This window comes from Orcinus orca, chromosome 16 (genome assembly GCF_937001465.1).
Source record: "Orcinus orca chromosome 16, mOrcOrc1.1, whole genome shotgun sequence".
Taxonomy (NCBI): Eukaryota; Metazoa; Chordata; class Mammalia; order Artiodactyla; family Delphinidae; genus Orcinus; species Orcinus orca.
Window position 1 is genome coordinate 58,566,281 of NC_064574.1, and position 24,981 is coordinate 58,591,261.

The 24,981-nt window shown below is 48.1% G+C and overlaps 1 protein-coding gene across 9 annotated transcripts in view; it reads left to right on the plus strand.

The window, feature by feature from the left end:
• Positions 1–24,981, plus strand: part of CLEC16A (C-type lectin domain containing 16A) — a 210,159-nt gene that overhangs the window by 135,474 nt on the left and 49,704 nt on the right. For all 9 annotated transcript variants that reach the window (XR_007472300.1, XM_004270181.2, XM_049699758.1 and 6 more), the window contains exons 19-21: positions 18,000–18,151; positions 20,276–20,480; positions 22,190–22,354. Coding sequence is in view for 8 of the 9 variants with exons in the window: in XM_004270181.2 (XP_004270229.2) it covers positions 18,000–18,151; positions 20,276–20,480; positions 22,190–22,354 (522 nt within the window). In the remaining variant the exon portion in view is untranslated. The remainder of the gene's footprint in view (positions 1–17,999; positions 18,152–20,275; positions 20,481–22,189; positions 22,355–24,981) is intronic.

The following is a 24,981-nucleotide window of genomic DNA, read 5'->3' on the forward strand; positions in this document are numbered from 1 at the left end:
CATTTAAATAGCCACACGTGCGGGTGGCTCCCATCTTGACAGCACAGATGAAGGGCATTTCCATCAACGCAGAGAGTCCTGTTAGGCCAGTTGGGGGGATAAAGTCAGGAAACAGGGAAAGCACAGGTCTTGGGGTCTTTCAGAACCCCGGCTCTGTGTTCTGAGAACCCCTCAAGTGCCCTCATCTGTGGCCTGGAGGGCAGGTGCGGCAGTGATGATCACAGAAACAGTGGTTACTGGGCACTGATCCCCTGCTTGTTTAGTCTCCAGTGCCTGGGAGCTAAGTGCTCTTATCACCCCTCTTTACAGTTGGGAAAGTGGAGGCCCAGAGCCTGCCCTGCATGTAAGCTCCCAGCACATGGCAGGAAACAGAAACGGTGAGGCTTGCGAGCCTTGTCCAGCCAGAGCTGCACGTGGGGGTTAGAGGCACGGCTGCTGGAGGTGTCTCCGCCCACTATCCAGCGTCCAGGCAGACCTCCGCAGCCTGGCTGTCTCCTCTTTTCCTCGGCCCGTGCCTTATTATTTATCTCCTGGTGGACAGCCTGACTAGCTCCCACATAGAGAGCAGAAAAGGCACCGCCCGCCTTTTCTTTGCCTTCCTTTTGCTTGATAAATTTGAATCCATGGCATCCTAGCTCTGCAGACGTGCTCTGTGCATCAGGCTCAGGAAGGCAAGGGGTTTTCAGCGCCCGCCGTGCTGTCGCAAGGAGGTGGGTGTGCGGGGCTCTCAGCTCCCCGGATTCTGTGCTTCCTTGCCATCTGTTGCTCCCTTCTACCATCCCGCCCAAATCTCTGTCTCTCTTAACCTTTCCCTTTCTTTCCCTGTTGGTGGATTTCCTCTGCTAAGAAATCAGCAAAGCAGCCAAAGGCAGTGACGTTCACGCAGCCCAGCCAAAACGGAGCCACTCGGCTCTTGCTCTAAAAGCAGCCGTATCGGAGCACAGGTGGTCAAACGTCGTTTCCCCGGCTGGTCCAGATTCATCCAACTTAGCATAGAGTGTGACCCACGGAGTCTTCTTACAGGATTGGGGTTTGGTTTTAAGTGGTTTCAAGTGTGTGGAGGCACTTGGGTCTGACTCACTGTGGGTATTTCCTGCCTGGGGTCCTGGGAATTGACCGTACTGAAAATCACAGCGGCACAGCCTCGGGCAAGTGGATAACTCTGGCGAGGTCTCAGTTTTCTCATCTGTGACCTGTAGATGATAGTACCTTCTTCGTTGGATTGTTTTGAAGCACAGAGCCAGGCACTTATTAAAATACTCAATAAACTGCAACTGTTAACTTTTGAAATTAGCATAGATGTGCATTTGCAAGTGGCACTTTTTTTTTTAAATTGGAGTATAGTTGACTTACAATGTTGGGTTAGTTTCTAGTGTACAGCAAAGTGATTCAGTTATACATATATATATTTTTTCAGATTCCTTTCTCTTATGGGTTATTATAAGACATTGAATATAGTTCCCTGTGCTATACAGTAGGACCTTGTTTATTTTATATGTAGTAGTGTGTTTCTGCTAATCCCAAACTCCTAATTTTTCCCTCCCCACCCCTTCCCCTTTGGTAACCATAAGTTTGTTTTCTATGTCTATGAGTCTGTCTCTGTTTTACAAATAAGTTCATCTGTGTCATTTTTTTAGATTACACATATAAGTTATATCATATGATATTTGTCTTTGTCTGATTTCACTTAGTATGATAATCTCTAGGTCCATCCATGTTGCTGCAAAGGCATTATTTCATCTTTATGGCTGAGTAATATTCCATTTTGTGTGCGTGTGTGTGTGTGTGTGTGTGTGTGTGTGTGTGTGTGTGTGTACCACATCGTTATCCATTCACCTGTCGATGGACACTTAGGTTGCTTCCATGTCTTGACTGTTGTAAATAGTGCTGCTGTGAACATTGGGGCCCATGTATCTTTTCAAATTAGAGTTTCCTCCAGATATGTGCCCAGGAGTGGGATTGCTGGATCATGTGGTAACTCTGTTTTTAGTTTTTTAAGCCACCTCCATACTGTTTTCCATAGTGGCTGTACCAATTTACATCCCCACCAACAGTGTAGGAGGGTTCCCTTTTTTGCAAGTGAAACTTCTGAATAGTCTGTTTGCAGGATTTGCAAATTAACTTTTGAAGAGTCTCTTTATAAGCAGGGTAAGCGTTGCCTTCCCATTGTGTAAGCATACTTTATACTAATAGGTTTATTCAAGTTATTTGTTTATGGTCTGTCTGCATCCACCAGACTGTGAGCTGTGTGAAGACGGGGACATTCTTCTTCACTCCTGCATCCTTAGTACTTGGGGCTGTAGCAAATACACAGTAAATATTGGCTAAATTGATAAATAAAGGACCGATTGGGAAACCTTATTAATTTTTTTTCATATCCTTAGTAAGCCCTTTTTTCATGTATATTATAAGTTCCAGACTGGGTCTTAATTAGAAACTTCCAATTAAATTCCTGAATTAAGTTTCAGCAAATAACCACAGGCAAAACCTTTAGTTGCCATGGCAATCTTCCCTGAGTCCCCAGTTCTGAGCATCTGGTTACACTCCTTGGTATGGCTTTAATAAACAGCCGTTACTGACAGGTTCCCCAGGTCCTGAAGCCCCGCCCTCCACCAGCCCTTGCTGCCTTGTTCCACGTACTCCAGCCCCCGTGAAGGACAGCAGTCTCCCAGACTCCTCATGTTCTCATATGTCGCTGACCCACGGCTCACACACTTCCCCCTGCCAACTGCAACATATCCTTCAAAAGTCTGTGAGGACCCACCTGCCTTGAAAAGCTAAAGTAAAAGGAATGAATGAAGAATGAATTGCTTTCCTTATTTTGCTCTTCATGAATTTCATAGAGTGGTTCATGTTCAAGTTTACTTTCAAAAGAAGAAAAAGCTCAGAGGGGAAAAATAGTTGAGATTCTTGATTCTTATCTTGTTTGAAACGCAGTTTAGTAATTTAAAAGAAGGCCATCTGATTGGGTGCCTAGGATTATACAGAGTTAGCTGATAAGATTTAGTTTCATATTAACTGCATCACTTTATTTTTTTTCTTTTTTCTTTATTTTTTATACAACAGGTTCTTGTTAGTTATCTATTTTATACATATTAGTTTATATATGTTAATCCGAATCTCCCAATTCATCCCACCACCATCACCCCCCCCCCACCTTTCCCCCTTTGGTGTCCGTACGTTTGTTCTCTACATCTGTGTCTCTATCTCTGCCTAACTGCATCACTTCAAATCATACGCTTTGGAAGTGTTGTTCCAATGCCCAAACGTCTATCGATACTCAATTTGAGCACTAGCGATTAAAAACAGAAAGCAGGCAGTTTGGTGTGTGAAGGATACAGCGTTTGTTTAAGCCCAAAGGTATGGCTTGTCTCCACCAGAGGTCTCCCATATTTTACTGTTAATGTTTGAAGTATACTGAATTCCCACCAGCTAATTAAAAATCAGGCTGCTGTGCCAGTAAGCATTCACTCTGTGAACTAATTTCTGCCAAACGGCCATAAATGTGTCCCCTGGTATGAAATTTAGATGTTCTTTCCCATCAGAAAAGAGGTGTGTGGTTTAGTCCCAACCTCTTCATTTCAGGGAGAAGGAAACTGAGGCCCGCCCGGAAAGGTCACTTGCCCTCACTGAGGCCACACAGCCTCGTACGTGCCCAGCTGGGATTCAGACCCAGGCCTCTTCTCGCTCTCAGCTCACTATTCTCACCAAACCCTTCATGCTCTCGCCGAGGAGTTTAGAATGCTAATTCTGTTATTCCTAGGTGACAGGCACTATTCTAGCACTTGACAAATATCACTGAGTCTCCACGGCAGCAATACTGTAGTGCTGTCATCACCCCATTTGATGGATGAGATACCTGAGGTCCAGAGGGTGGACAGCAGCGTGCTGAGGACCCGCACCAGGCAGTCTGGCCCCTTCCCCATGCTCTTCACCACCAGACTATGCTGTCCCAGGAGGCTAAGACCCAGAGAAAGGACAGATATAGAGGCAGGACCCAAGTGATGGGCCAGGGAATGCGTGTGGATGCCCCTCCAGACATTCTGACCAAAATCAGGCAAAGAGCTTGAAACCCCAAGGGACAGGTGAAAAGTGGGAGGCTAGTGCTAGGCCATGAAAGGTCAGATGCAAAACCGTATCAAAGAGGAACCAGCGAGCCCTCTGGAGAGGGATAATGGCTTGATTTGGCCTGAAGCACTGCTCTCTTCCCCTGCTTGGTCAATTTCTGGGCTTCTTTCAGGATTCAGTTAAAACTTCACCTCCTGCAGGAAGCCTTCCTTGACTCTGACCTGTGTTAGTGGGCTTCTTCTGGCCTTCTGCAGCTGCTGGCCTTTCCCTGCCACGGCCTTTGTCGCGTTGTAATGTAATGGTCACTTGTTTGGTCTCCCCCATGGAACACAGGAGCCCCTGAGGGGTGAGTCTTGCCCATCTCTGTGGACGCCTTTGCCAAGCACAGGGTCCAGCCTGGAGGAAAGTGCTTCAGAAATGTTGGAATGAAAAGTGTGAGACAGTGAAGGGGAAAGAGGATATGAATGGTTCTATCTACAAAGCCATTTCCTTCTACCACCGTCCTGTCTAGAGAGAGGAGGGTCCTGGTTGGATATTAGCAAGACAGAACATTCCCCACCCAAGAAGGGCCTTGAAGGTCAAGCTCAGAGCCATTGACCAGAAGAGCCCCCTGAAGTCCAGCCAGCATCTGTGGGTGCACAGATCCCCCACAGATGCCTGTGTGACGCCCAAATATGGCTTCTCTAGTGATGTTAATAGTATAAATCCTGGCAGTTTTAACACTTGGGGGAAACACTCTAGCCCATGTCCTCTGCCAGAAGGAACCCCCTTCCTCCCACCCCTGCCCAAGGAGGGAAAATCCCCTGGGCCAGATCTGCTCTCTAGAATACCCTGTGTACTTTTCTGATGAAGTATCATAAAGAGGAAATCTGAGGGAAAGAGAAGATTCGGCCCTATCCTCAAGAACCTTCTGTCCAGAGGGAAAAAGGAGATGTGCCCACATGACCCAAGCAGAGAAAATCACAGGCCTTCTCTGTACCTCATCTCATCTGCTCCTCACAGAATCCCTGTGAAGTAAGTGGTATATCCATTTTTCAGATAAGGAAACTGAGGCTCAGAAAGGTCACCCAGAGCAGGGACCTCCGTCATCCCTGTAGCCAAGTGCCTGGCACCCAGTGGCCGCCAGGCAAATGCCAGGTGGAAGAATAAAAGAAGGAAGGGAAAGACGGAGCCTTCATATCCTGGGGAGGGACCCAGAGCAGAGAAATCTTGGGGGTGGGGGGCACCTGGGCTTCTGAAGCCCAGGGTACCCTCCTTCATTGGCTGCTGGGCTTCTGAGTAGCAGGAAGGAGGGAGCCCCACCCAAAGTCCATTCTGTCTATCTCAAGTCTGTCTTGCAATGCATGGGGAAGAGCTTAGGTATTCAAATCTTTTCTTGGAAATCTCAAGTATTCCATTCGGCTGCCTCAGAATTAGGTTAACTTTATTTACTCATGCTAAACAGGGCCATTTTCTGAGAGGAAATTATGCAATGTCCTATGCAGATGTGGCATCTGGAGAGTGAGCGTCAAGATAAGTGTGGTTGCCAATGTGTTATAAAGATCAGATCGCTGTGCCTCTGGTGGCAGGCTGTGTGTCACTTGATAAGGGGATATGCCATGCTCTACCTGGAATTGCCGCTCACTTGGATTCAGATTCTGGTAATTACATTTCCACCGAGTCGTCTGTCTGTGAACTTTGTTGAGTGCAAAGAAGGAACAGGGAATAAAGCACTTGCAAGTGGCGCATCCTCATGTAGGCTCAAAACAGTCAGAGGGAGCTGCCCCACACACATCTAGACATGTGGCACAAGAAAAGTCAAATTCTTGCCCTTTGTTCTCCCAAGAAGAGAGTCTCTTGAAATTTTCCAAGGGGAATGGTGAAGACAGACAGGGGATGGGTTTTCTTGGCCACTTTGTGAAAATCAGTCACATTATTTTGCTAAACATGACGTGTGCTTTCCAACCAAGAGTGAGGAAGCAGCCATGGCAAACCCATCCTCGGGAAGCAGGTAGAACTGAGCCCAAGCCCAGCTCTGTCCCCAGCCTGTGCGTCTGGCCTCCCCAGGCCTTCAGCTCCTTGTCTGAAAATGGCAGCAGGCCCTCCCTCCAGCTAGTTCTTGCTCCTGGGTCACTTAATAGTCACCAAGGCACCAACCCATCACACGGTAACTGGTTGAATAATTGCTGAATGAACAAATGGCAGACTTATCCACCCATATGAACAAAGTGAGTGTTGATGTAATATCCTCAGTGGCCCTGGAATCCACTGGGTGATGTTAAGATTCTACAAGGTTAAGAAATGCTACAAAGAACACTACAGGTACCCCTCAGGCCCCAACTCTTCCTGTTAAATTCAAACTCGGGAACCAAATAGATCTTCACGGCGAGAATTAATAATAACCTTTGATTGCCCAGCCTGAGTGCGTTACGCACGCTGCTGTGTACTTCTGCACCTTTCACAACAACCCTAGGTGGTCCGTTTTTCCCCCAACATTTTCTTTTAAAAAATTTCAAGCATGCAACCAAGATGACGGAATTGTATACGGAACACCCTGTACCCATCATCCACATTCTGCCACTAACAATGTACTGTACGGTTGACCCTTGAACAGCGGTGGGTCCACTTACACATAGATTTTTTTCGATAAGTACTACCTCTATTTTCATTTTATAGATCTTTAAGTGTGGGGAAAAGTTTGTGTTGGATTAGAGATCACAGTATGTGGAATCAAAAGAACTAGGGTTTAAGTCCTGATTCTATCCAGTGTTCAGCTAGCTTCCTGCCCTTGGGTGCCATTTATCACTTCCTTTGTTTGGTTTTTTTTTTCGTTTTTAATTTATTTTTATTTATCTTTGGCTGCATTGGGTCTTTGTTGCTGCACACGGGCTTTAGTTGCAGCGAGCGGGGGCTACTCTTCGTTGCAGTGCACAGGCTTCTCATTGCAGTGGCTTCTCGTTGCAGAGCACGAGCTCTAGGGGCACAGGCTTCAGTAGTTGTGGTGCGTGGGCTCGGGAGTTGTGGCTCGCGGGCTCTAGAGCGCAGGCTCAGTAGTTGTGGTGCATGGGCTTAGTTGCTCTGCGGCATGTGGGATCTTCCCAGACCAGCACTCAATCCCGTGTCCCCTGCATTGGCAGGTGGATTCTTAACCACTGCGCCACCAGGGAAGCCCCACTTCCTTTTTGAGGCAGAAAAAGCACTAAGTGGATTTTCAACTACACAAGAGGTCCGCACCCCTAACCCCCTTGTTGTTCAAGGATCATCTGTACTTCTTTTATCACATGTCTACTCTTGTATCCAGCCATCAGCCCATCTTTTCTTTCTTTTTCCTTGTTATTTTTTTCTTTTTTGCAAAGTCAGCTGCAGACATCAGTACCCTTCTCCCTAAAAACATCAGCATACATATGGTAAAGTAGAGCAATACAGGCCTTTTATTACCCTGGCCTACAGATGAGGCAACCAAAGCAGTCAGGAGCTCAGGGTCAACACAGCTAGAAAGTGGCAGGGCCACATCTCAACCTCAGGCAGCCTGGCTCGTGACTGTTCCCTGCAGCCATCCCTGCCTTTCGAGCTGTAGTTATGGGGTGGGGAGCAGAGCTAGGTGCCTTGGGAGTGTTTCAGGCAATTGTCTCTTGGAGCTCTGGGGGAGGGGCCGCTGGCAAGGACACCAAAGGCCAGGTCATCAGTGTGGGTTTGGGGATAGCCTGGTGATCATGGATAAAATATTGGAGCTGAGCGCTAGGTGACAGTTTCCCTGGGTGGTTGGGTTTCAGTACATATCCTAAGACCTGCATCCCTGATTGCTACACCCCCTTGCAAACCCGAGGAACACCTGTACCTTTCCCCCTTTATTCTTGGAGGGACAAGACTCATATACCTGGCAGTAGAAATTGCCAAGACCTGCTCTCCATCCAGGAAATATCACACTTTACATCTGCCCTGTGCCATGCTGGGAAGGAAGGCTTTAGGGAGCTTCAAAGAAGACACAGTAATTGATTGCTACTTGCAGCAAATAACCCATAAGCTGTTGCTGGGTTGATGGAGAAACAGTTACTTAATTTTCTTCAAAGGATTGATTGGACTGTCAGGAGACGCAGCCAACCTAATTGAGTGTGTGCTGGTTCACACCCTAAGTGGGAACCGTCACATCTCTTTCTCCTTTTGATTTCGGAATGTCATGGGCCGTGCGTGGAGTCTCCCCTTGGTGCTCAGAAGGCTCCAGAAGGTCTGGGTGTCACCCGTACAGGACCATTCTCCTCCTTTCTGGGTCTGTAGAATCACCAGGGCCCGGTTCCCTGTCACCCAGCTCTGCCGGGTTACATTTGAATCAGCACAAGACTTCCTTTTCTTGGCACTCAGAGTAGCTCCCAAGGAAATGCATGTGACTTTCTCATGCCCCAGAACGGCTATCGTTTTCAGTTTTGTAGCAGATGTTGATGGAGTGGTGACATCTGGGAGATGGATTGCAGTTTCCCAGAGGGCATCTGATGGACTGCCTTGTACCGCCTGTGCCTCCCTCTCCTCCCAGACCTCCCCCAGAGAGCCTGATGGGGCCCGATGATTCATCAGCTGCTTCCCAGCCCTGCATTACTGGTTAAGGCCTCTCCCCTCAGCTGCATCCTGTCATCAGAGAGCCACGCCAGGCTGGTTTTCCGTGGAGTGGCTGTCAAAGCTGTATTCAGTGCCACAGGGTACCTTCTCTGTCTCAAAGGGCTGCCATCTGCCCACTAGTCTGAAGGGTTCATGAGGGCAGGGGCTTGGCCCATCCTGCTCGCACTGTATCTCTGCACCTGAATGGAGCCCCAGGGTGGCAGGTACCCAGCGTGCCAGAAAGAGGAGGTCCCAGGGCTGCCACTAGAAGGGGCTGCCAAGTGCCTGGTGAAGGGGGACCTTGCCCAGGAGCACACAGCCAGTTCACGCCATCAGCCACCATGAGATCAACCCCTGGGACCTGCCTGCAGAGAGCTCCGGTCATTTGACTGTCCCCCTGCTGGACCCAACCAGTATCCTTCACCCTTCAGATCTAGCCGGGATCAGGGGTGCCCCTTCTCTGAGGGAAACGGGGGTCGCTCCTCTCTCTGGCCCCATCCTGAAGACTAAAACCCCAGGTCACAATCAGCTTGTTCAGGATGCTGTGAAGGCTGCATGTTCACTCTGGCTTCATAGCTCATCACATTGTGTCAGCCATGTGCCGTTGGGGATGTTACTTGACATCTTACAGTTTGTGTCCTTGGGAATCAGTGAACCCGCCTCATAGGATCCCAGGAACTTGTCAAGTTGGAGCTCAGTGCCTGGCCCACAGAAGCACTGGTTGTGGTGTCAGCACAGAACTGCTGGGGGCAGGGGAGGGGGCCCTGTCCAAAGACAGCCCTGACAGTCTTTCAGCATGTGGTTTTTGAGAACCACAGGCCCGAATGGCCCGGCATCCCCCCCGGACGCGGCCACCAGCTCCCAGGGAAGTCAGGCATCTCCATGTCTTAGCTCTCCCTGCGAGGGCCCACGGTCCCCTGCAGTTTCTTCCTCACTAATCCCTGGCACACCTGCAGGTCTGGAAGAGAAACCCAGCCTGCTCTTGGATCCAGAGGGAGGCCAGGACCACACATTCCTTGCAAAAGGACTCAGATGCTTTTCTGCTCACAAAGGAAATCCTGGTCTCCTATTAGCTGTGAAAGGTCCCTGTGGGCCTGTTATCTTAGAATCCCAGGGTAAGCCTGCCTTTCTCAAGGAATCTGTACCTTGTTCCCAGCCCTTCCTGACCTCTGATTAACAGAAGGCACCTGAAAGACTTGGTAGTGTTTACAGAGTTGGTAATCTAAACTCCAGCTGTGGTGGTGTTCCAAGAATTGGCCCTAAAGCCCAGGGTATTGGATTTCAAAGCGCTGGAATTCAGCTGGCCTAGAAATCCCACTGTAAGGATAAAGACCTCGATTCTAAATGTATCTGCAGCCACTAAGCCAAGAATTAAATTACGGTATTGGCATCCATATTTTATTATGAAGGGATCATTTAAATACAGCAAAAGTCAACCAGCCCCATTTATTGCTCAGTAATGAGCTATGGCCCGTCAGAGGGAGCTGTGGAGGAAGAAGGCTTCAGCCGGGGGGGCTAAGAGGACAGCCGTTGCAAAGTCCTTTGCCTTCAGTAGGGGAGGACCAGAAGATGTTAGCGTCTCTGCATCCAGTGACAAATACTTCTTCATCGCCTGCCACTGCCCAGCCCTGCTCCTGTGGGTACAACAGTGAGTGAGACAGGTCAGGCCCTGCCTTCTTGGGGCTTCTGTCCAGATAGGGAGCAGGCCCCAACCAGGGAGGAAGGAGTAAACGGGACCCTTGGAGGCTGGCAGGCGTTAGGGATCAGCAGGGGGCTAAGGTGGGTAGATGTGGTGGAGAGTGAAGGGGTGGCTGGGCCCATCACCCCACAAGAGTTCTGAGAAACAGCCAAAAGCCATGATTTAGTTTCTCCCTCTGAAGAGCCTTAGTCTAGAGCCTGCATCCAGCAAGCGTGACTTTACCTCAGGCGGAGGGGTTCTGACCAGTGAGTCAGGGCTCCAGAAAAAGTCAGGGCACTTCCAGGCAACAACCACTGCTGTGCTGGGTGCGGCCCCAGGCCTCCCTCAGATCTCTTGATGGTCCTGCCAGGGTTATAAGTAACCTGAGATGCAGAGAGGGAGGTGGCTTGTCCAGGGTCACACAGCTTTTAATGGCAGAGCTGGGATTTACACCCAGGTCTCTACAGCTCCAAAACCCAAGCCGTTCTTACCCAGACAAGTTGCCCTGATTCTGCACTTCATGGCAAGGTGGCTCTTTCAAGCTTTTTCCTCTTCTCCTCCTCTCTCCCAGCATCTTAAACTTCTGTTGGAAAATGGCTGCACTCCTTTCCCTTCATGCTGCTAAACACTGCAGGACCTTTCGTGCATCCACATCAGCCCTGGGCTGTTTCTCCAGGCTGGTCCTCCGTGGTGTGGTGTGCAGCCCCTTGGTGGTGCTGGAAGAATTTTAGAATTTTAAGTGTGCCTGGATACAGTACTAAATTACACTAAATCACAGTTGCAATTCTCTATTGCTGAGTAACAAACCACCTTAAAATTCAGTGGCTTAAAACAACTACCGTCATTCACTTTGCTCACAGATCTATAATTTGCCCAGAGCTCAGTGGGAATAGCTTATCTCTGCTACACATGGTACCAGCTGGGGACTAGAGGATCAGCTGGGGGCTGTGGGTCCAGGGCCTTGGTTTCTCTCAGTCGGTGTCTCCATGGTTGCTTGGGCTTCCTCACAGCATGGCGGATGGGTTCCAAGAGCATTTTCATGACCTTGCTTAGAAATCATACAGGATCGCCTCCACTGTACTCTGTTGGTCTAGGCAATCACAGAGGCCCACGCAGGTTCAAGGAGAAGGGACACAGACACTACCACCTGTTGGGAGGAGGGTCAAGGTCACACTGTAAGAAGAGCACATAGTGGGGGAGCTATTGCTGTGGCCAACCATAGAAAGTATAGTCCACAAGAAAATACGTTTCAGTGCCCCTCGGGTCCTTTCTGTTACATCAAGGAGAAGGTCTCAGATTGGTACTCGTTTGTCTTAGAACTTCTCTAACTCCTGGGACTCCCTTTTTATCAAAAGAGCAGGCTTTAGGCTATAATTTAATAAAAAGATCTTTTCAATGTATTTTCATGGTCACCTTATTTATTGTAAGTAATTCCGCTTTTCCATTCATTGTAATGATAGGAAGTTAACTTTTAAAATAAATTTATTTTGGTAAAACATGAGTGCTTTCAAGAGAAAAATTAAGGACAAGTTCTACTTTGCTGCTCTAGATTTACTCTCACATGAGCATATGAATAGGAGGTTCCTTTGTCTGTTGTAGCAAAAGTTTATAAACAACCTGAATGGCCATCAGCTGGGGAGCTGTGAAATCATTAAGAGTCACGACTGCAGTGGGAGAGAATGCAGCTATGAAAAATAGTGAGGCGCGTCCCTGCGTGCTGATGTATCACCAAAACGCGGGCTTCATTGGTAAAAGCAAAGGGTGTATGTGGCATCTGTGAAAGGCAAGGCAGGGGGTGGGGGGTACAGCTATATGTACACTTGGAAATGCAGAGTGGACAGATAACAAGACATCAGTAGTGGTTGCCTCTGCAGAAGAGGACTGGGGAGATTTACCATCCACTATAAAAAATTCCACATCGTTTTTTTTTTTTTGAAAATTGACCCGTTTCAATCTCTTGAAAACAAAAACACGACACAACATCAGTTTTGGTTTTTTGTTTCGTTTTCTTTTGTTTTGCCATCTACAATTCAGTTATACCTAAATTCTAAGACCAGAGTCCCCTGCCCAGAAGCAAAGAAAAAATTCCACACCTTTTAACATAGGAACATGCTAATGTATTATCTATTCAAAGAGATTGATAAGCTTAATGTCTTCAAATAGAATAAAGTGACAAATCTTTCCCCCTTTCAAATAAATGAACCGAAAGGCAGTGCCTAAGGGTAGGAGGAACACATCACCCCTCCCTGGAGGGAGGTTCCTTCTGGTCCTGGGGTGCAGTGGAGACGTCTGTCATCCCACCTGCTCTGCCCCTAGGGCCCGGTCCCTCCCCACATGGAGACTTGGTCTCCATTACGGTTTGTGGTCCCGAGCCCCAGCATCCCTGCTGGCCCCCAAGCCCTTTGCGGCAGTGCCAAGCCTCATTCTTCACGGTCTGGTTCCCTAATACAGGATCTAACACCCACACGTTTGTTGAACTGGATGCCAGAGCTCTTCAGCTCACACATCTGGCCAGTTTGGAAATGTGCACACCTGTGTGCCCAGAGGCGCTGCCGGTTTCTTGCCGTTGCCCTGGTCTCCATGATGGTCACTGCACTTCGGGATCAGGGAGAGCCGGCCGGCCGACAGCTGGGCCTGGTGCTGCTTCCCAACCCTGGCTGGGCCCCGGAAGGACCTGAGGCCCTTTGTGTAGGAGAGTCACTTTTTTTTTAATTTAAGTACACAAACAACATACCTCTTGGAAAAATCAGAACACTGCATATAAATTAAAACGACTTGACCCCTCACCCACAGTCCCACCTCCTCCCCTCCAAAGAGATAATCACTCTGCACCCTGCCAGACATTTTCTTAAACTTTTCTTTTACACACACATACTTGAGTCCATAGAAAATATACAGTGTGATTTTGTGTGGTTTGATTTTATACAAATTGTGTCATACTGCATGTGTCATGCTGCAACATTTTCCACTCAGCAGCACGTTCTTGAGACTAAACCTTGTTGAAACATCTAGAGATCTCATTCCTTCCTTGTTATTGCCATATGTTTTTACACCGAATAAACATACATTTTTTAAAAAAGCTTTCCCTTCTCACCGGACATCTGGGTTATTACAGACCGAAATCCAGCTGTCAACATCCTTGTTCCTGTCTCTCAGCCGACGCGTATGTCTTCCTGGGAACATACCAATTGCCGGGTCATAGAGTGTGAAACTTTCAGTTTTAATAAATAATGCTGATTTGCCCTTCAAAATGGCTACGTTAATTAATTCTACAAGCAGCGTTTGAGAATGTCGGTTTTTCTGTGGCCTCCCCAGTACCTGATGTTATCAGCCATTTTTATTTTTGCCAGTGCGGTGGGATCCAGTTCTCATTTGTCTCCTGATTTAGCACAAGGGGGAGCACCTGTGTGTGTGTTCATTCTCTTGTCTGTGAATGGCCTGTGGAGTTCTTCATATTTTCTCCTTTATTCATCTTTTGCCTTTTAAAGGTATTTTGCAGATATTTCCCCTTGTCTGTTTATGGGCTCGTCTGTTATCCGTGAGGTAAATTTTAATTTTGAGGTGGTCAGTTTATCAGCCTTACACTTATTTATTCATACGTGTGGATCCTCATTTCTTTTTTAGAGAAATCCTTCCCTAAGGTCATATGGATAGTCTGATAAATTTGTGTCAGTTTAAAAACTAAAGCCCTCGGCCCCACCCCTTTTGAAGTGAAGTTGGTGGGGGAAGGACGCAGGAGACCCAGGTGGGCCGAGAGATTTGAGCAGTGCCAGCGTAGGGGTGGCCCGTCACCTGCACGGGCCTCCCCCGACCACAGGCCAATCCTGAGAGGCCGCCACGCGCCCCGACATAGCCGCCCACTTCTGAGTCCTCCCCACAAGCCTGCATCCCTCCCTCCCGCTACCTGGGTACCCGGCACGCCTCCCCCCGGCTCAGAGTGAAATCCACGGGCGCCTGCTCGCAGGCAGCAGGTGAAGGACTTGGACCATGGGCAGAGCTGGGCCCCGTTCCACAGCTCTCTCTCCTGGGTCCTCCTCCGACGGGAATGCTCACAGCCAGCATGTGGAGCAGCTGAGGGGAGAGCCCAGGGGGTGAAGGCGTTTCCTGAGATGCCGCCCCAGGGGCCCGCAGATGTCACCCCAGCCAGACTCCCTTGATCTCTCTGCAGGGTACCCATATGCCCTTCTGTTAGTCCACGGAAGCCGCTTCATTTCTCCTTAACTGCCCCCACAGCTGCTGAAAAGCCAAGGGCTCCCTCCCTCTTGGAGCCATCCTGTCTCACTGGTGACGGTTGCCTCTTAGTTTTCTTACAAAATCTCTCACGGGGCTTTGATGTCTCAATTGCATTTCTGAAAGTTGTTCCACTTTGGGGTTTTGTCCTTCCTTTTTTGTTCTTTGTGGCAGAGGTGGTAGGTCTATTTTTCCCCCTGAAGTCCCTAAGGCCCCTGGGCTTTGTAAAGGGGGTTGCCTGCCGACAGACCCCACTGACACCAACGCCCTGGCTGTGCCCGCTTTCCCGGCTCTCACCCGCGCATGAACCTCTTCTGTGAATGTGGGGAAAGAAGAGCCAGGTTGTCCTGTTGAGGGGGGAAGGGAAGGGGGAGAGAAAGAGAAAGGAAAAAGGAAAGAAAAGGCATCCTTTATGAGTTTAGTTTTCTCTTTTTAAAAAGTAAAAGATTCTAATTGGGGAACATGTTTTAAGTATTGAGTAAAGAAAATAAACTCTACCTACCACAAAGAAAATGTTTGTAAGAAAGAGTGTGAGGACTTCCATTTCTGATAATACAGAAGACTAGTGTCTTCCATGTGGAACTAGAAATTCTGGATACAGTCATTTTTAGAACTCTTCTTAAATACTTGGCTGGACCCTTGGGAAAGGGAGGAAGTTTCTTGCCCTCAATAAGAGAATGTGCAGTCCAGACCGTTGAGCCTGTCTGGTGCTGGTGTTTGCCACGGGGTATCTGGCTGTGCCGGGTGGTCATATGCTGGGGAGGAAAGACAGAAACACAAGGTCTTTCAAAGCTGAGGCGATAGACCGGAAGGCATCCCATGAAGCCAGGATCTCAGACGGATTATGCTCTCAGAGGGTTAAACTGAGGTAGTGTGGGAGGTGGGGGGAGGGGGAAGAGGAGGGAGGGGGAAAAGAAGATGGCAGAGGAGAAATGTACCTATCATCCCTTAGACCTAAATGAAAAGTAAAAATGGTGAGGGGGTGTGTGGCGAAACCTTGGCAAAATACCTGAGCCCAAGGGTTTTTTGTTGTTGTTTTGTTTGTTTATAAATTTATTTATTTTATTTATTTATTTTTGGCTGCATTGGGCCTTCGTTTCCTCATGCAAGCTTTTTCTAGTTGCGGCGAGCAGTGACTACTCTTCATTGCGGTGTGTGGGCTTCTCATTGCAGTGGCTTCTCTTGTTGCCGAGCACGGGCTCCAGGTGTGCAGGCTTCAGTAGTTGCGGCACGCAGGCTCAGTAGTTGTGGCTCGTGGGCTCCAGAGCACAGGCTCAGTAGCTGTGGCGCACGGGCTCAGTTGCTCCGCGGCATGTGGAATCTTCCCGGACCAGGGCTCAAATCCGTGTCCCCTGCATTGACAGGTGGATTCTTAACCACTGCGCCACCAGGGAAGCCCCTGAGCCCAACTTTATCACATGTGCTTGGGGCCAGAATTGTTACTATCTGTGTTACCTTTCCCCCCAACCGGCCACCAATAAAATGAAGCCAAATATTAGGTCACAGAACGTATTGGGGTGATGAAAGTGTTCTACAACTGGAGTGTCACCGTCAGTGCACAGCTGTAAATTTACTAAAACTCAAACTGTACACTTAAAATGGGACAATTTTATGGTATATAAATTATCCCTCAATAAAGCTGTTTACGAAAAAAAAAAACCCACCTACCATTCTTCTAATCAGGACTGTCGTTTGTTTTTTTTTTTTTTTTGCGGAACGTGAGCCTCTCGCTGTTGTGGCCTCTCCCGTTGCGGAGCATAGGCTCCGGACGCGCAGACTCAGCAGCCATGGCTCACGGGCCCAGCCGCTCTGTGGCATGTGGGATCTTCCTGGACCGGGGCACGAACCCGTGTCCCCTGCATCAGCAGGCGGACTCTCAACCACTGCGCCACCAGGGAAGCCCTCAGGACTGTCTTTTAATGTTTCAGTATATTTCTCTGTGCTTGTATTTCTTTGTAGGGATACTTTTTTTTTTTAACATATCAACATCATAGTTATAAAGTTTTTATCACCTTGTTCATTTAAAATTGTAATGTCTTTTCCAATGCCATTGCAGTTATTTGTAAATAGGATTTTTTACTTGGGTCTTTAATACGTATTTCAAAAGTACATGTTGAATACTTTCTCATTTTAAAATAATTTCAAGCAATACAGTGGTATAGAGGGCAAAAATTAAAGTTCTCCTGTTGATACCACAGACACACACACACACACACACACACACACACACACACACTCTCCCAACCACCCCAGTTCTCACTTCCCTCCCCATAGGTAACCACAGTTCACAGTTTAGTTAAACATAATTTTTAAATGGGTATATAATTTTCCATATGATGGGAAAAAAATCATACTCAAGTGGTTCCCCTATTTGGGGGCATTTAGGTTGTTTCCTAGTTCAGCTGTTTCTTTTAAAACATGTTACAAAGGGGCTTCCCTGGTGGCACAGTGGTTGAGAGTCTGCCTGCCGATGCAGGGGACACGGGTTCGTGCCCCGGTCCGGGAAGATCCCACTTGCCATGGAGCGGCTGGGCCCGTGAGCCATGGCCATTGAGCCTGCGCGTCCGGAGCCTGTGCTCCACAACGGGAGAGGCCACAACAGTGAGAGGCCCACATACCACCAAAAAAAAAAAAAAAACATGTTACAGAGGGTTTCACTGGAGGGACCTCAAAGCAGACTGTATATTTAATGGCCCTGCGTTACTCTGGTGATTTCAAAGCCATCAAGGACAAGCAGTAAATTAGACCTCAAATCTGGGAGTAACTTCCAGCTAAGAGAAGGGACCAAGCATAAGCTGAGGACCCCCTGCTAAATGCTTTACCTACCTGTTCTCATTTTAAGGCATGAGACATCTCAAGATAGGGGACATGATTCCCATTTTACAGATGGGAAACCGTGGTTTAGAGAGGCCAAGTGCCTTGCCCCAGATGGCGCGTCATCTAGTGTAGAGCTCGGCTCTAAGTTGTCAGACACCAAACTGAGGTCTTGGTGATTCTATAACCGAGCGAGGGGCTCTTCCTTTCCTGTCTTCACTTAATCTAGGTGAACACCGTCACAGGTGTAAACCACCAGCGCCTGCAGGGAAGCACTGAAATGTTACTGGGATTCCGGATTTGTTGGTTATTTTTTTAGCTACAGGTACAGTGCCTAATCCACAGCTAACGTTGTACTGATGCTTTATGTACTGTATCTGAGTTAGTCCTCACAAACAGTGCTTTGAGTGGGAGGGGCATGATCCCCATTTTTCAGATGAGGAATCTGAAGCCCAGAGAGGTACAGTAAGTTGCCTACCATGACTTGGAGGAGGGATTCAGACCCAGGTGTGTGTGACTTCCAGCCCAGGCTCCGGTGCCAAGCTGCATTGCCCGGCAGAACACAAGTCAGCTGGAGTGTGTCCGTCGAGCTGGGCAGCGGACTGCACCTCACTATGCTCTCTGTCCCCCTCTACCACAGACAACAGCGACCTGATCGCGTGCACGGTGATCACCAAGGATGGAAGCATGCTCCAGCGGTTCCTGGCTGTTGACATTTACCAGATGAGTTTGGTGGAGCCTGACGTGTCCAGGCTGGGCTGGGGAGTGGTCAAGTTCGCAGGCCTTCTGCAGGTACGATGGCCGAGAGCTCCGGAAGCTCTTCTCGGTTGGCTGTACAAACACCCACAAAAGTGTCATCTTTACGGTCAAGTTCTAATGACATAAGGGCCACGTGAACAGATTATCATTGACAAAAGTTAGAATACCTCACAGATAAGAGCCAAGTCCCCTTTGACCAAAACCCAATCCTGACTCCTCTCATCCATTATCAGATACGGTGCTTTGCCGAATATGTGTATGACTATAACTACATGTACTGTTTTTAAAAATTGTACAACATATAGTTGGAATGGGGGGTGTGTGTCTGTGTATTTTTTTATCCTGTCACATTGAATGTATTGTAAACTTTGCTTTTTTCACTCAACTAATGTTCTGGAGAACTGACTGTGTTAGTCTCTGCAGGCTTACTGGTGTTCTTTTAACTGCTTCCTGACCACACACCAAGGCAGAGTTAGCCAGCACCCTGTGGCTGCTTCCAGCTTTTTACCCTTACAGACAGTGCTGCCGTGAACAGAATTGCCCTGACTTCCTTGTGCACTTGGGCCAACGTTTCCCTAGGGAAGATACCAAGAAGTTGGGCTGTGCCTATTTCCTCTCTAGAATGATTGTTGCCACTGGTGATTTATGGACGTTCCTGTGTCCTGCACCTCTCCAGCAGGCCTGGGCTCTAAACTGTCAAACGTCAAGCTGGAGCGTGGGTTTTCTTAATGTTTGTCTAAATGATGGGTGACTAATGCCAGCTAGTTGGTCGAACGAAGCGTGGAACCAGATGAGTTGAAAACAGCCTCCAGCTCACGCCCTCCCCAACCATCACCCCCGCCAGACCCCTGGGCCCTGAGTTGCCCTGCGCTGAGTCCGTTTCCTTGCTGGGCAGTCCTGGTTGCTGGCAAGGCCTTGCTGGGGCGACCCACATCCACCTCTCCAGGGCAACCCACTCCCCAAGAGGACCACCCACGTGTTTGAGGATGCTGTTGCAACCATTTCCCAGCCTCCTCTTTTTCAAGATCTTTCCATTTAAAAAAGGTCTTTTACAGAAGGTGGTGTGAGAAGCAGCTATCTGAAGAACCTCTCATTTAGAAAAAGACTTCCACGTACGAGACTGTCCATTAGGTGACTTAGTGCTTCTTATTTATCTAGGTTTATGATCAATTTCCTTTAGAATTTAGTGTCAGGAAAGTGTTTTTATCCCTCAAAGGATTAACACATGTCGTCCCTCAGACAATGAAAGGCACATAAACCTTTTCTTTTGGTTGTCTTCCAGTAGCTTCCATTTGTCAGGCCATTATTACATGCCAGCCTCTCTCTCCGTCTTAAAAGCATAATATCTCATCTAATTCCCACTGCAACATTTCGTGCCAGATTGAATGCCTGTGAACAGTATCTGTCTTGCTTCATGAGCCTTTTCAACATTTTCCCCACCTTTCTGACCTTCATGTCTGTCTCCTGTCTCCTGCTTTTATCTCAAACCTTACTTAGTGGGAAGCAAATTCTTTGCACCGAATCCAATCTGAGGTTTTAGATTGGATTTGTCCTGAGGATACTTGCTGGACGTGAGTTCTCCTCTACCTTTCAAGTGTAACTTTCTTCAAACGTCTGCTAAGTGGTCCTCCCCTGTTCCTTTCTCGGAGTTAGCTATTTCCTTTAGGGACCAGGAATTTGTCAGAGACATACAAATGGGAGCTAAGGATGCCCCCTTCTTAAGAGAAGCAAGGAAGGAATTGTTACGCCGGAGGAGATCACACTGGAAAGGACTAGGAACTTGGGTTTGTTATCTCTAGTTCTCCGAAGCAAGAATTGTTGGAGTCTGTTGGGCTCCCTGAGGCCCCATGTAGAGGCTGGTGTCCCGTGTGTTTACTAGCTGCCTCAAGTTCTCGTGGGGATGGAACCGGCCACCACGGCCAGCATCAGCCACTTGAGCTGTCTGTGCTTCCCACCCCTCACTTCCCGCCAGGCCTGGCCTGGTTTGTGCCCATCCTTGACTCTCTCAGACTTGGGGGCTGATGGTCTCCTCCAGAGCAAAAGCAAAGTTCAATCTGGGGGACCTCATTCTAGATGAGACGTGAATCCACAGCTTCCGAGCAGCTACCTTCCCCCTGAACCTAACAGACACCCTTTCTTTGGCCTCCTCCCCCGCAGGACATGCAGGTGACTGGCGTGGAGGACGACAGCCGCGCCCTGAATATCACCATCCACAAGCCTGCATCCAGCCCCCATTCCAAGCCCTTCCCCATCCTGCAGGCCACCTTCGTCTTCTCGGACCACATCCGCTGCATCATCGCCAAGCAGCGCCTGGCCAAGGGCCGCATCCAGGCGAGACGCATGAAGATGCAGAGAATAGCTGGTGAGTGCAGCCCCGGCGGGTGTCCTCTCGGCAGTGGGGCAGCAGCTGCCGCAGGCCATTAGCATGACTCTCACGTTGACCTTGAGAACCCTTGTGACTCCTCTAGAAGAGGAAACGTATGGTTCAGGAATGAGTTGTGTTTTGGTGAGAGAATGGAGAACCTTGAGTGTTTGGTTTCTACAAGTCTAGGGCTGCTTGGAAGAGGCAAGCCCTCCCTCCCAGGCCAGAGGCAGCTGTCAGTGTAGGACGACGGTTCTCCCTCCCGCACACGGACGTTCTCTAGCGTATGCCTGCAAAGCGCTTCGATGTTCCTCTGCCACCTCTGACCCTTAAAACAACCCTTGAGATGAGTAGGGCCTGTTCTGCCCATTTTACAGAAGAGTAAACTGAGGCTCAGTGACTTGCCCACAGCCACGCAGGCAGTTAGTTGGCAGAACCCAAACACAGAACTTCCTACACTAAAGCCCATCCCTTCCTCCTCTCCGTTCCCAGCTCTCATGAGAGGCAGCCCTGCCTGGTGAGGGGCCGTAACCCAGCACTGGATTCGGAAGTGTTATTTCACATTGCACCGGGACTGCGGTGAATCTGTGAGGTGGCCCTACACCGCCCAGTGTCAGGAAGACCCCAGCTTTCTTAGAAGTGAGGGCACTGAAATGAGGGCATTCCCTTCATCAGGGTGGAAGGCACAGCATCCTCCTCGGGGAAAAGGCGTTCTGTCAACTCCTAAAATCACGAACAGCCTTTCACAAGAAACCAGTGCCTTTCAGCTCAAGCACCAGTGGTCGTTCTGGTGTGGTCACTGGGAGGCTTTCCAGTCCACTGGGAGAGAAGGGGAGCGTTCTCGAGGGGTCACCTAAAAAGAAACACTTGGAGGGCAGGGTTTCTGGATATCGCGAACTCAGTCATTTCCTGCACGTGCCCCGTTGATTTGCGCAGGCTTGCATCCCATATAGTCCTCATCTTATTTCTCACTTAGCTGAAACTTGGCCTCCAAAATCATTACAGAAGCATTTTGTAATGTGCAAAGTGACTTAAATCATTCAGTCCTTTCTCTTAAGATTTATTTCCAGAGGGTTGTTTGTTTTTTTTTAATGTAAAGCAATTTCTCACAGCTGGCATCAAGGCTAAATATTTCATTTGAAAATTGAGAATTATGCCGTAAAGTGGCTGTTAGAACTAACGCCTTGGGTATTTCTCACATTGATTTTAAAAAGCCCCTCCAAATTGCTGTATCGTGAGATTTCTGTGTGGAAGAGAGGACAGCAACAGAGACACACACACTCATAAATACACAGGCACACGTGCGTGTAAGTTCTGTCTCACACACTCTTCCCCACACGCATAGATTTATGAACTTTCACAGCAGAATTGGCCCCGTTTGCTTTGGGGTCTGAAACTGTACCCAGGGCTAAGCCTTGGTAGGGTCTTTAGTGTATGGAAGCCAAGAATCCGAGGTGAAGATGGGCCTGGCGTTCATCTCTGAACCACTCTGTAGGCACTGCTTGTGTTATGAGCCTCAGGCGGGACCCTTGGTGTCACGCTGGTCTCCCCAGCTCGAGGCTGCTGGCTGCCTGCTTGGCATTGTCCGAGGGATGTGCCTGGCAGGGATGTGGCCACACCTGCTACAGCCGTGCCACCCAAAATCTTGTCACCTACATTCCCATCCCACGCACGTGCTGAGCTTGAACCACGGGTTTGTTTGAACGTAGCCCTCCTGGACCTCCCGATCCAGCCGACAACTGAAGTCCTGGGGTTTGGTCTCAGCTCGTCCTCTACCCAGCACCTGCCTTTCCGCTTCTACGACCAGTGCCGCCGGGGCAGCAGCGACCCCACAGTACAGCGCTCTGTGTTTGCGTCGGTGGACAAGGTGCCAGGTAAGCCGGCCCCCACCCTGTGCCACCTCCTGTCCCCTCCGGGGAGCGGGAGAGGGGTGGTTCCAGGACCTTCTCTGTCTTGAGCCTGTGTAGGCTTTCCTTCCCCTCTCAGAAACCCCGTTTCTTAGAACTTATCAAAGTGCTACACAAGATTAAACACAAGCCCCAGAAAGAAATCTTGGCTTTCTCTTTGGTGTTCTGCCGCCGGGGTTTGGTTTTCCAGAGATTTGTTTGAGGGTGTGGAAGAACTTCTCAGAATTAAGGCTAAAAATTTCTTGGAAATTTCTTGGAACTACTTTAGATTATTAGTAACGAGGTTGTGGGAGAGTCAGTTCCTCCATGTAGGATGACTAGAAAGAACTAGTGTGTGCAGTTCCTGTTTAAGCCCCTGAAGAAGTGAGACTTCAGAAGAAGGTCCCGCTGCCCCTGGGGCGGCTGCCACTCTCTTCTTTCTGGGAGCCTCTCTTCCCACTTTCCCCGAAGCGCATCTCTAACTTTCCTCCCTGCCTCTCCAAAAGAGAAGCATGAATAGAAAGTTCAAGGTCGCCTGGTGGAGCTGAAAGTACTGGTTCTCCAGAAGGGCCGGCAGGCTCCCCCTTCCTGTTCTGACATGTCTGCTTTAAGTAAATCCATATGCATCCCAACCCCTCGAAAGACAACCTTGCCCTTGGTTACAAAGCTTCAGAAAACTGGCCAAGCTGTCCCCTGCAACTTCACTTCTCCGCAGTTAGGCCTTCGAATCTCAATTGCAAATGTGGCAAAATGTTTTCAAAAGCAGTTATACATTTAAGAACAAAATCTAGTGAAAAGAACCTGACCCAAACAAGGATCCCTGTTTCCCCTCCACCCCGTGATTCATTCTGATTTCATTCTTTGATTTGATTAATTCATTTCAGAAATATAGTATATACTATAAGCATATGATTTCTTTAAACCCAAACAGGACATGATAAAATGAAAAATAAGACTACTTGGCCCCAGAAGTGACCATGGTTAACAGTTTCTTGCATTTCCTTCCAGAAATGTTTTGCTTGTGTGTTTTTACACCCGGGGTTATACCATGTGTGTGATGCTACATCTTGCTGTTTTCACTTATTGACAAGTCAGTGTTACGTGTAAGCACATGTCAATCGACCTAACGCTCATTCACTGTTGTGTGGTATTTTATCATATGGACGGAACAAAAAGTCTTTTATAACATTTTGTATTGATGGACATTTGAGTCATTTCCAGTGTCTTGCTCTTCCATTGTCAAAGTGAACCTCCTCGGGGTATCTTTGTGTAAGTGTGCAAATCTCACGTGTCTATGGGATAAATTCCCAGCGGTGGATCTGCTGAGTCAAAGGGGAGGTTTTTTCATCTTAATATATGTAGTCCCAACATGCACTCTGGAAAAAGTGCCCCAGTTCACGCTGCCACCCACTGCCTGCAACTGCTTTCATTCTTTTTTTTTTTTTTTAACATCTTTATTGGGGTATAATTGCTTTACAATGGTGTGTTAGTTTCTGCTTTATAACAAAGTGAATCAGTTATACATATGTTCCCATATCTCTTCCCTCTTGCATCTCCCTCCCTCCCACCCTCCCTATTCCACCCCTCCAGGCGGTCACAAAGCACCGAGCTGATATCCCTGTGCTATACGGCTGCTTCCCACTAGCTATCTACCTTACGTTTGGTAGTGTATATATGTCCATGCCTCTCTCGCGCTTTGTCACAGCTCACCCTTCCCCCTCCCCATATCCTCAAGTCCGTTCTCCAGTAGGTCTGTGCCTTTATTCCTGTCTTACCCCTAGGTTCTTCATGACATTTTTTTTCTTAAATTCCATATATATGTGTTAGCATACAGTATTTGTCTTTCTCTTTCTGACTTACTTCACTCTGTATGACAGACTCTAGGTCTATCCACCTCATTACAAATAGCTCAATTTCGTTACTTTTTATGGCTGAGTAATATTCCATTGTATATATGTGCCACATCTTCTTTATCCATTCATCTGATGATGGGCACTTAGGTTGTTTCCATCCCTGGGCTATTGTAAATAGAGCTACAATGAACATTTTGGTACATGACTCTTTTTGAATTATGGTTTTCTCAGGGTATATGCCCAGGAGTGGGATTGCTGGGTCATATGGTAGTTCTATTTGTAGTTTTTTAAGGAACCTCCATACTGTTCTCCATAGTGGCTGTACCAATTCACATTCCCACAAGCAGTACAGGAGTGTTCCCTTTTCTCCACACCCTCTCCAGCATTTATTGTTTCTAGATTTTTTGATGATGGCCATTCTGACTGGTGTGAGATGATATCTCATTGTAGTTTTGATTTGCATTTCTCTAATGATTAATGATGTTGAGCATTCTTTCATGCGTTTGTTGGCAGTCTGTATATCTTCTTTGGAGAAATGTCTATTTAGGTCTTCTGCCCATTTTTGGATTGGGTTGTTTGTTTTTTTGTTATTGAGCTGCATGAGCTGCTTATAAATTTTGGAGATTAATCCTTTGTCAGTTGCTTCATTTGCAAATATTTCCTCCCATTCTGAGGGTTGTGTTTTGGTCTTGTTTATGGTTTCCTTTGCTGTGCAAAAGCTTTGAAGTTTCATTAGGTCCCATTTGTTTATTTTTGTTTTTA